Source organism: Chrysemys picta, chromosome 6, assembly GCF_011386835.1.
Source record: "Chrysemys picta bellii isolate R12L10 chromosome 6, ASM1138683v2, whole genome shotgun sequence".
Classification (NCBI taxonomy): Eukaryota; Metazoa; Chordata; order Testudines; family Emydidae; genus Chrysemys; species Chrysemys picta.
In genome coordinates this window covers 93,838,353-93,851,000 of record NC_088796.1, presented here as the reverse complement: position 1 = coordinate 93,851,000, position 12,648 = coordinate 93,838,353, and the positions used below count along the sequence as shown (strand labels likewise).

The following is a 12,648-nucleotide window of genomic DNA, read 5'->3' as shown; positions in this document are numbered from 1 at the left end:
CATTCACCACAGTTGGGTCCTAGGCACAAAGTGATTCTAAGGGCTGCAGTGCAAATTTGTTCTCACTGAACAGTTACAGGCTCTGCCTCACCCATCTAGAGAGGCCAGACCCACATCAGAGTTTTAGCTCTCCAAAACCTGAACATTTCCTTACCACCTGATCATCAAAGTGAAACTCATGTAGGTCTTCTGTGCCCTCCATGGTTGTTTTTGGAAGAGGGCACAAGAAGTGAAAATGGATTTTTCTTTACCCACAGAATTTTTTTCAAGGTGAACAATTATGTTAAGCAAATCCTGGCAAAATGAAATTTCCCCTATCAAGACAGGAGACTCTGTTTTGATCAGCAGCCCTGGAACTTTTATCTGTAGAGGTGCTGAACTTCCCCAGCTTTGGGCTAGAAATAACAGTTAACTATTTTTTCCCCCTAAGGGAAGATGCATGATCACTGGGGTGTGTCCTGGCAGGCAATCCTGCACTCGTTTCGTACCCACACACTTCGCTTTGACTCTGGCTGGAATCTGGGGTGAGTTTCAGGGGGAGACTACGGGCGATTAGCTGTCCCTTGATATTGCAGGATCCTTCCCAGAATCAAATTGTTCCAAGAAGAGTTGTGGGGGCAGCGGACGGGGACTAATATTTAAACACTTCTCCTTGTTTGTAAATATAGGGCTAACAAGTAATCTCTTCCCAATACCCTCTGCTAAATACCTTCACATTATACTGTACTAGCATAGCATTACGGCTACTCCATAAATCAGAGGATTATGTCACAAACGCTTGAAATGAAGTGGAGAGAAAATATCATGGGATCGTCACCTGAAATAGAAGATAACGTCTTTTCAGTAATATTTGTGTTGCTGATCCTTATCCTCTCAAGGAAAACACCAATTGACTTCAATCAGTGCAGTAGAATCCCTGCTAAATTAGCCCAGAATAAGGAGTATGGATTAAACAGGAGGTCAGTCTATTATAATCTTTTTTGAACAATATACTGAATGAAAAAAAATCAACCCAACCCACTCTACATTATGACAAGTTAAGGTTGCACAGTTAAAGAATTTAAATTAATGCAAGATGCATGTCTAAATTCCCAAGGAGACTTAGAAAAGCTCAGCCAGGATTCTTTGAGCAGTAATAACATTCATCTTTATATGTACATTTTCTTCTCGTGCCTCCATCCTCCCCAAAATAGAGATCCAGACGCTTAATACCTCAGTTTGATCCCAATTTATGCTGAGTAGGTTGCAAGATCAGGCACTTTAAGTGAATGTTAATGACATAAAATGCATACCGAAAAATAGGGGCCATGCAGTACATCAAGCCAATTGGGGCCCTAACTTTTGCAATCCCTTTCCTTTTTGTTTTCACATAACAGGAGGAGAGGCAGGAGTGAAGTAGCCCATAAAGCTGGATGCGTAGAAAGGACACCAAACAGTCTGTGAATAAATCTCTCATTTAAATACAGTGGCACCTTGTTGCTTTACTTGGAAGCAAGAGTAAAAAGGGGGTATCACTAGCTGCTTTTGCCAAGGTCATATGGGCAAAGGTAGAAGGGTGCAGGGGATTGACAGTTGGGGGCTGAGAAAGGGAGACAGAATAGAGCAACTTTTCCCTTCCTTATGCCAAGAATTGGAGAAGGCCTTAGCTACAGCAACCTCAGGCCAGCTGACGGCAGGCCAGCAAAATCGCAGACCAGAGGAGCCAAATACAATCACCCCAGAAATTGTAGATCCAGTCCAAGAGGGGTGGAGGAATATGGAAATAACTGCAAGTGGCTTAGATCAGGCTGCACAAGCCACTTTACTTAATCTGGTGGTCCCTGCTGAAAAGTGCCTTCTGTGCCACTATTTCTGTGGAAGAAAGGGTGCATAATGAGATATGTGGGCAGCCAGTTGAGACAGATGGCATACAGGGTGGGCTGGTTGGTTGACACTAGCTTGGCTGCTCTAGAGAGACAGACACAAGGGATGAGGAGAGTCCCAATAGCAGAGAACTAAAAACAAGCAAGGTTAGGGAGAAAAGAGAGCAGGAGCACAGGCTGCAGCTCCTGGCTGTGGAGGTAGGAGATGGGGGAAGATCACACCCAAAAAAACCTGAAAAGGCTGGTGCTATGCATAAAAACAAGGTTCTGCTTAGTCCTGACTCTTCAGCTTCAGTGGGCCACCAGCACCCAGGACTGACAAATGGACACATTTAAGAATGGATGTAATTGTAGAGGCTAATTCCGTTATCTTCTCAGTAATCAGATTCAATCTAGCTGAAGTTGTGTATGTAACTGGGCTCTGTGAAAGGAGGCATCTGAATAGGTAGGAGCTTCTCCTACTAATATCTTGGATTTTTGTGGCTACTCTCCCCATTCAAAGAAGGGAAAGGATGACAGCGTAGAACAGGGAATGGACAGGGCACCCATCAGTTGACCTGTTCCTCAGGGACTGCTGTCTGAAGTAATATTGTATGTGCTTTTTGTTTGAACCCAAATAGGTTTTTCCTAAATTGGAAAATGAATGATCCAGAATTGGGCAATTCAAGAAAAAGCACTGATTGGCTCTGAAGGTATTAGTGTCTTCCTCAACCAGATGGAGTGTCTTTATAACGTAAGGTAGCTGAAGGCAAAGAAAGCAAAGGGTGAAAACCAAGGCTGCAAGGAATACAAGGGAAAAAAGTGGACAATACTATATATATCTTCTATTTCATTTGCACAATCAGGCACATCTCACTTAAATATTTGTATCATTCCATAAACTGCATCATGGCCAATCTCCCAACTAAGTATTTAAAAAAAATATGCCTCAATTTGGTAAATACCATCTAAAAATGTAAATTGCACTGTCAATCTTCCCTACTGTCGAACAAAATTGTACACACACATCAAATTTATCAATCCATTCCACTAATAGTTCAGATGTGATCCAGTCAGATTCCACTTGCTGTCCACCAACAGGAAGCAGCAGCAGAAGTTTAACTAAAGCAAGGTAAGAAAAAGTGTACCAAATAATATAAACAGTTCATAACTGGAAACTTAATATTTTATATGTTGTAGACGGGATTTAGCAAAAGGGAACATGTTAGAGCTGATTACATCCCAACTGAAGCTACAAGGAGCTCTTACAGGACACACATTCTTCCATACAACCAGATGAAGGCTACTGTGAAAGATTAATAAGCAATGCTTTCCTTACTGTACTTAATTCCTTGGAAATGAACATTATTTCCTTAAAATTATTGTATTCCATTATACACAGAGAGAAGACATTTGTTTATTATCATAGGGCTACTTCTCTCAACAGATAATGCTCAGTTAAAAACAAAATAGACTAACACCTAACTTTCATTCTAAAATGAATGTAGTGTTCATGAAAGATGCCACACATCCACAGTATTGAAAACTGAAATCCTATTTGTCCACAGGCAGATATAGCACAGGAAAATGCAGCACAAATTTCCCTATGGTGGCCATTCAATGTATTTTAATACTGACTTACAGGATTTATTTATTCAGGTCAGAGGGATTTTAAATTTCTATATCCATTCAGTCTCTGGACTCTGTGGCTCTCTGACAGTTTTGGCAACTTGTGAAGATAGTTGGGGGATACGGACAGCTGTCCATTAGGAAGTGGACTGAGATCACCAATTTGTTCCACGTATACCACTTAACAACTGTCAGCCACCAAAACTTCCATATCTCATTACAAATCCTCTGAACTATCCAGTCTCAGAATTTGTCTTGGGGGAAATCAGATAACAAAAAGAATTGCATGGAATTTGAAAACAGATACAGTATAACAAGAATGGTAAAATTTTAGACTTACCAAAAGTCTTAATGCTCACTGCTAGGAAATTCAATGAACACTTTTCTGTACTGATAAAAAGAAGCATGTTGTTTTTGGAGTTTGAAGCATGAAAGCTTTCATTTCATTACTCTGTGAAAATCACAGAAGCTTTAACATTCATCCAAGCATCAATGATGCACTAAAGCAAAAGTCTCAATTCTACCGACTATTTACTGGATGAGAAGTAACCTTTTGAAAATTAACAAACAAACATTTTTAACACATTCCCATCTGCATGTATTTTCTTTTGCATATTTATCTGCCTGATTATATTTTATGAATCCAACTGAAACTAATAAGTATAGTTTTTCTTAGAAGTCATACAAAGCTGGAGGAAGAATTTAATTTTGTGAAGATCATAGATACAAACCTTATTTTAAGTTCCCTTCACAGCAACAATATGCACTGCCAGAAAAAAAAAAAAAGTCCTACAATCTCACAAAAAAGGGAAGAAATTGCATTGGACATCTTGGATAATACAACAGAAAATGCCCAGTATAGAAGAATCCAATACTGACAGTGTCATAGCCTTGAAGATCTAAGAGGTCATTTACAGATCTCAATTCTATGAAAATGTGATTGAGGGTGTAGTTATGTATATGTCGATATTATCCTTTACCTAACTTTGTACATCTGTCATTAAGGGATTTTTAGTTTAACTTATACAATCATTTTAAAGCTATTTGAAAAGGTGACTGATCATCTTTATTTTAGATCTAAAAAAGGTACGGAAGAGAAAGGTAATATGGAGCTAAACAACATGATTACCTGACTCTCTTTTTACTATGGTTGCCTCACTCGGAATAATCAATCATGGTTTTTAATTATTTTTTTATTAAAAGAACCAACAGGATGGAGCAGTAACCTCAGAATTGTTTTGGGAAGCTCTACATTTCTATAGTGTGTGCACCAGATATCCTCAATCATAATAATACATGACCCAGACACAAACATCAGAAAAAAAACCTTAATTATTTATGTGAATACATATGATATTATTATTACATCATTTAAAACACATGCCAAAATTTTAGACACACTAATTTACTCTATTTTATTCTGTAACAAAAATGCAAATATTTAAACAATAGATGATTTGGAATTCGTAACAGTAGTAACGTCAAATTCAGAGTTGAACAGTTGTATAAACTGCAAGAGCAAAATGAAGCTACTGTACTGCATGTCATCCATTATTATAAAAGTTTGCAGTGTTAAGGACAGATTTTTCTTCTTCTTTGTGGTGTGATGTCAACTGTTTTCCTGTTTCTCTGTCATGGTAGCTATAAATACTTGTTTAAGGATATCCTTATCCAAGTTCCTGCCTGTAAAGAGACAAAAATTCATATTTTCCAGCATATCACAAAATAATCCATACATAAATGATACAAGTATACAAACACCTGTTACAGACTAATGAGTTAAAACACGGGCTTATTATAATGATCTTAAGTTGCAACTTTAAGCTATAGATTTCCAAATAGGCTACAATAAAGTATAAAATAAGAGAAATGGGGAAGAAATGCTGGATTAATCTTCATTAAAACTTCAGAGTCAACCTGGAGTTTAGATAAAAAACATCTAAAAATCCTAAGAGGTGTGTGGTTTCAACATTAATTATGAACATTTCTGAAAGAAAACATGAGATCAGCCTTTAAGATTACATGCACCTAAAAGGTAGTATCACTTTTTCCTTATGGAGACTTATCAAATCTTTTATTATAATGATTCCCACAAGCATGTTTTTAATCCTAGATTTTTTTAAAGTTACACACACACAGGTTTGGAAGGATTAGATTTTTTAAATCGGTAAATGGTCAGTAAATGTCAATGTCACTGTACACACAAAACAAAATATTTCCATCAATCACATTTTACACATAGGCAAAGAAAAAAAAAAGGAGTGCCACTTGAGAACTTAAGAGTTTGATTTAAGGATATTTACTTGGGTACATTTTGACAGGTGATGTTGACAATTTGTGTTTTAACTGCTATGAAGCTTTAACTTTTTGTCTTCTACTGTCATTAAATATTGTCTGACCCCCTTGTCTCCATAATGTCCCACAATTGTGAAAATTTAAAATTGATAAAAACTGAAAAAGGCTTAAAACCCATAATTGTGTCACTATGAAAATGTAAATAATTATTAAAAATGCTTAAAATAACTCATATTATCCATCAAAATTATAAAAAACTGAATTCTGCTAATCCTACATATATAATATATAAAACATACATACACATTTTAATGACACACTCCATATATACATACAATTTATGGACAATTGTATTTTATTTACTTTGTTTTACCTGTTGAAGAATTATAGTCTGACTTTGGTCAGCTGTTTCTCACAACAGGCAAAACTAAGAAATGTGTAGTTTCCTCTTACCTATTAGAACCAATCTGTTTGTTCTTTCATCATCCTCTTTCCAGCTTACCGTGGTTTCTTCTAGATCATATAGTTCATGGACACCTTGGACAATCACCTGGTGAGATTTGTCTTTAATAGACACCAACCCCTGATCAGGAGGACAGTTATTGTTAGTATCACAATAGAGCCTAGAGCAGTGGTTCTCAAACTTTTGTATTGGTGACCCCTTTCACATAGCAAGACTCTGAGTGCAATCCCCCCTTATAAATTAAAAACACATTTTTATATATTTAACACCATTATAAATGCTGGAGGAAAAGTGTGGTTTCGGGTGGAGGCTGACAGCTCGCGACCCCCCATGTAATATTCTTGAGATCCCCTGAGGGGTCCCGACCCCCAGTTTGAGAACCCTTGGCCTGGAGGCTGCAATCTGAATAGGAACCACATTGTGCTAGGCACTGTACAAACAGAATACAATAATAATACAACCCATAGGCTTAACAAATAAGAGGAGGAAGGACAGATGAGGGAAATGCTGGTCAGATTATATTACTTAGTCTAGCTAGTGCAATACATGTTTTCTGATTCAACTGGAAAGTTGCCAGGATTTTTAAATTTTAATTTTTCGCCTAGGTATTTCAATTTAAAAAAAAAACTAATTTATTTAATAGAATGTATGTGTGAATGAGAACAGAACACCATTGCCTATCACAGTAAGTAGACAGTACAACACACGGTTTTCTGGTTCTGGATAATTATGATTAAGTTATTGACACCCTTAGCTTTTTTACTATTCTAAAACAAAGATATATGAATGCGTGACTGTCAACATTTTAAAAAGGCTCAGCAGCATAATGAAGTGATTAGAGCCAACACAATGAGACCAGCAACTAAGTGCTAAAAACTCTGGTTGGAAAGATCCATTAATACTTCATAGAAAACCTTGTAAAACTTTCTAGTTACACACATTTCTGATTATCTAACATATTCTGTATCTCTTCAGGAGGATGGGAGAGGTTTTAATTTAATTTTTTTATTTATACACACACACGGTCATTTGCATTAAAGTAGGATCTTGTCAGTCAGTTCCTTTCTGCTTATTCCTCATCTGAAATCCTGAAGTCCTAATCCTCTGTTTGACAAATTAACTGGTGTTAAGATGACTGTAGTGTCAAACAGGATTATAACTTGAGGTGGGACCTAAGCAAAAAAAGACAAACTGTGGCACCCATCCTACAACTGACTGGGATACATCTGCATGGAGCCCCATTTATTTCAGTGAGCTTTAGTGCACAGACAGTTGCAGGACGGAGGCCTACCTTATAAATTTTGCTTTGATTCAAGTGCTCAGTATAGTAAAATGTGGAGAAAATGCAAAACATCAACATTATTTCCTCCCAGACTATATTTTCCAAATAGTATCAGTGGGTTTTTAGATTTTAGGGAGGAGGAGGAGGAGGACTGAAGACAAACAAAAGTGCCCTGATTTTCTTGTGGCAGGACCACACACACATAACCACTACTGAAAGATCAAGTACAAATAATTATGTTGTCACTCAACTGTGCACCATTACAAATGCTGTTCTCATTAAGCAATAAGAAAATAAACCTGAGCATATTTTTTCTCTTTACTGTACTCTATTAAAGCATTGACAGAGTTTTGAATGTGCATATTTTCTGTATCACCTTTTTAACCAACTGTTTGTTTGTAGGGGAGTAGGTAATGTACACTGAAATAGAAGCTACTTATAAACTCTTTGCAAATACAGGACAATATTTTCCTGAGAAATTTCACTTATTGTTTGCATATCCATTGATTGCTTCTTTAAAAATATCATCATCTCAGGTTTGTAGAGAATGTTAAGTGTTGACTTTGACATGTCTCCCTTCAACTCCCCTTCCTGAATTGTATGGTGCATTTCAATTTCTGCAAGTTATGTTGAGAAGTATAATTACAACCCTAGGCAGATTTTCCAAGTGAAGTGGCCATTTTGGGTGTGGGTGGGATGGGATCTTTCAGAGGAATGACAACACACAGAAGTAAGATTTCAAGGACTATATGACATTAAAGAGCTGGCAACAAGGGCTTCTGCAAAGAAAACTCAACATTTATACAACTGATCATTATGGAGTAGCTTGTGACTAGCCCTACTGTAGCAAAACAGGGGAATAAGGATTCTCCCACCCTTGCATGGAGGGCTGACCATAATTCCAGCCTTGATGCTTGGGGCTTCCTCCCACTAAATCCAGAGCAAGTGGGCTGAGAGTAAAGGGAACAATGTATGGGTCTCCTCCCCCTATTTGCTGGCCAGCAGAGCTCACTAGCCATGTGGGAGGAGTGAAGTGGTTGGAAAGAATTGCATCCTGAAAATCAAATTATTGCCTTTCCCCTAGCTCAAATGAAGTGACCCAGGGATGGTGCAACTATGAACATTCAAGGATGTGGCTAGATGGTTTTATCCTTAACAGGAGTAAGGGAGTTAAAAAACAGAAGTTGTTATGAACAGTTAGGTAAATTTAAAAGCTGAACCTTGAGTCTTATGACCTCCATGGGATGACCAGCCTTGTCTTTCACACTCCTCTCCCACAGAAGATTCTACAAATAGGAATATGTTTTAAAAAACAGAAGCTTTACACAAGTGATAATTTTCTCAAGTGGTGCCGTACACATTTTTAAGGTAACAGTTATGCAGCACTCACCTGAATAAATTCATTTAGATTTTCTTCAGTTGTGTTTCCTAATATTTCAAACGTAACTGTAACAATACTCTGCAAATAGAAAGATCTAAGTATTAATATTCAGTTATTCTAAATTAGAGAATAAACTAAACAGTTCAATACCTTATTTAAAACAAATGTTTGTGTGCTTAACAGTATAAATCAGTATAAACAAAACCCCCCAAAGGAAAAAATATCCACACTACTGGTTCTGCTCTAATATAGTATATTACTCTGGTCAATTCAGCTGTTTTTATATTGTCAGTTTAAGGAATATATGATTCCCTACAGTCAATACTTTTGGGTATTTTGATGCCATAACATTTCATATTGTAGAAATCTTTGCACTAATTGATATTTAGTCCTTATAAACAATTGTTAATATGACTAGGCTGTTAATACTGGTATCTTTTAAAGGTGTTTAATAAAGTTACTTCCCTTAGCTATTTTTTTGTGTGTCTTCACAGTTGTTCCCATTCACCAGCACAGTTTCACTGGGCTGATATACGTGTCACAATAAGGGGGTTCTCTTTTAATGCACCAGACTTTATCCTGTCATTGCTGTATACTTTTTATGCTATGAAAAAAATAAAGATTTATAAATAGATCCCTAAATAAAAAACAGAAAATGCTGTATTTTACCCAAAAGTGAACAGCGGATTACTGCTTAGAGCTTGACCATAGACAAGAAGAAAAAAAAAAAAAAAAAAAAAAAAAACCATGTGCCAATGTCCTTTTTAGAACTGCTGGAAATAATTTCAAAATACATTAAGAATCATGTTTTACTTAAAGTTCAACATACAAAATTACCATCTCAGTGGGGTGAGATAAGGTGGATGAGGTGATATCTTGTATTCGACCAACTTCTGTTGGTGAGAGAGACAAGCTTTCAAGCTTACACAGAGCTTACTTGAAAGCTTGTCTCTCTCAACAACAGAAGCTGGTCTAATAAAATAAATTACCTCACCCACCTTGTCTCTCCAACTGGTTATAAAATTTGGAGAAAAATATTTTATGACTAAAGCAACAATTCTATGAGTTTACTCAATGACAAAGAGTAATTCACAAAATAAAATAAACAAACCAATCCACACCCCCAAACAAGTGCTAACATTTTGTTCACAGGTAACTTCAAAAGAGGGACCAATCCAAGTCTATTATGCTTCACACATATTGCAGCTATCCTTCTATCAACAATCTACATGAAGTCAATAAGCACCCTTTCTCCTCCAGAAGAACTTGTAGCCAACTATGAGAAAACTTCCTGCTCTCATTTACACCTCATACATCTCAATAGTTTTTCATAAACCATTGTTAAACTAAATAGGGATAGCAACAATGAACTCATACTGCTTCCTAGTGGTAAACGGGCTGCTGGTTAAACAGTACCACACTACATAAACAAAAATCACTCCCTTAATAATATCAAGTTGCTACCTCCCACATAAAATTCAGGAAGTATTACACTTTACCTCTTTTTCCACTAGGTATTCATTTAGGTTTTTATACAATTGTATTTTAAGAGAGATTTAACACCCAGATTAATGTGAACATGAATCTGAATTATGAGAGAAATTTTGAACTCACTCTTAGGCAGTGGCCACAAAAATCAAATCTAAGCATAATGTAACTTAGGTTTAAGTATTAATTATCAATCACTCTCTGCCGAACAATTTTAATTATCGATGTGTCAATAGCAACTCCAATAATCAAGGTCACATTGAGATTTGAGCTAAAGCAATGGTTCCCAAACTTTTTTCTGCAAAGGAGCCCTTTGGCATCTGACTAAATTTCCAAGGCCCCTTTCATTTTTACATTTAGTTTCATGTTGCAGTTATGTATTAGTTCGTTTACTTTTGGTTCCTTTGTGAGTGTTATTTTAATAACAAAGTAACCTGTCTGCAATTATAACAAGTTTATTTATTATAACAACCATTAAACTGTATATCAAAGTATAGGTAGGTATCATAGAACATTATGGAAAATACAGTCATCAATCAAACATGGTATGACAATTAAGAAATCGTAAGTACTGATAAAATATAAACTATGGTAGTTTTGTTAAAACTCATTTAAATTTAAAACTGAAATAAAAAATGTATTGTGTTACTTGGTGTGATGAGTGGGCCTGCCTTTGTGAACACAATTTTGATATATTTTGCATAATATTTGAAAGTTTCAGCCTAAAGATCTTGCTTTGTATCCAGTTTGTGTCTATATCTTGATTTTAAATTAGTCGAGTGCCGAGAAACCACCCTCATGCAAATAGGTAACGGCAAATGGAATTAAAAAAAAAACACTACAGCTATGTTTGACAGTGTTGGATACTTTGACTTCTTTTGCAGCCAAAACTGGATCAATGAATGCTTTGTAAAGTCCATCTTCAAATCTCCATCACACAACAATTCCTTTTGTTCCTCCTGTCTTCAATATTCAAATCCTTTGATGGTTTTGCTTTTCTAGCAAAGAGGTGTTGACTCCAATTGTTGGCTTCTTCACAGGAAAATATTCTTCACAGGAAAATATTCTTGTAAATTGTCCTTGAGGTTTACCAAATGCCAAAGAATGTTGTTTTGGATTTTCATCTAAATCTAATAAAGACAATCAGAATTGTCATTTATCACATGACACCACAACTGAAGCTTTATCATCATTGCTTCTCCTTAGTCTTGAACATCAAACATGGTTATTGATATTCCTTCCCTAGAGACCTAAATTCAGTTAATTTAACTGAGAAAATATGTCCTTCAAGTATGCCAGCTGTGATTGTCTAAAAGGTGCAATTTGTCTGAAAATTCAAAAGGATAATCCATGGAAAACGACGTCTCTGAACAAACAGGCCAATACCTTCCTTCGGAGGAGAACCAATGGACTTTGGTTTGTAAAAGTAATGAAGAGTGTTCACTTCCCAGTTACTGCAGAGTGTTAAATATGCACAAATTCATAGTACGTGATTTTAAAAAATTTGTGATTTTAACATCATTTAACACTGCCTTTAATTCTGCTGATTTTTTTGCCCCCAAATGCTTCACAACATATGCTAGAATGGTACCACTGCATTTTTGGTGCCACCTGACATACTCGAGTGACAATTCCACTCAATATACACCCACCATTGCTTGAGCTTCATCAGTACACAGACCAACACAATGCTTCCATAAAAAAAAAAAAGAAGTTATTCAAAAAATATCTTCTGCTGTTATGCATGTGGGCAAAGGATGACGACAAATCAAGTCTTCAGCCACCTCATCAAAAATATACCAAACATATGCAAGAAGATTAGCAACACCAGCAACATCTGTTGATTTGTTAATATGCAAGGCAATATACAGACTCAACTGCAAGCGAAACACCAGTTTTTCCCCATTATCACTCATGTCATGTATTCTGCTAGATATTGTATTGTTCAACAGGGGAATAATTTCTAATTGCTTTCCTTGCTTCTCTCCTAGCATTATGTTTACCATGTCCTTCACTGCTGGAAGAATCAGTTCTTCAGCAATTGTGTGTGGTTTTCCAACTTTAGCAATTCTATAGCTAACTTTATATGAAACCCCGAGAGCTTTATGATTGACATGGTTTGTGTTAATAACATGCTGTTTTCCAGCCTATAAGTTGCTTAATGTTTGTTTGGAAAATTCTACAGGCTAATCTATGTACAGAACATGTTTTGTAACTAAATGTCAGCAGAGTTTGGCTGGTTTTAAACACTAATTAGAAAGCATTTTGT

The 12,648-nt window shown here is 36.3% G+C and overlaps 1 protein-coding gene across 1 annotated transcript in view; it reads right to left on the bottom strand.

The window, feature by feature from the left end:
- Positions 1-4,784: 4,784 nt before the first annotated feature.
- The window catches only part of ZNG1C (Zn regulated GTPase metalloprotein activator 1C), a 48,653-nt gene continuing 40,789 nt past the window's right edge, over positions 4,785-12,648 (bottom strand). Inside the window, 5 exon segments of the mRNA XM_005296752.4 lie at positions 4,785-5,098; positions 5,101-5,153; positions 6,219-6,348; positions 8,731-8,796; positions 8,901-8,969. Coding sequence (XP_005296809.2) covers positions 5,015-5,098; positions 5,101-5,153; positions 6,219-6,348; positions 8,731-8,796; positions 8,901-8,969 — 402 coding nt within the window. The 3' untranslated portion in view covers positions 4,785-5,014.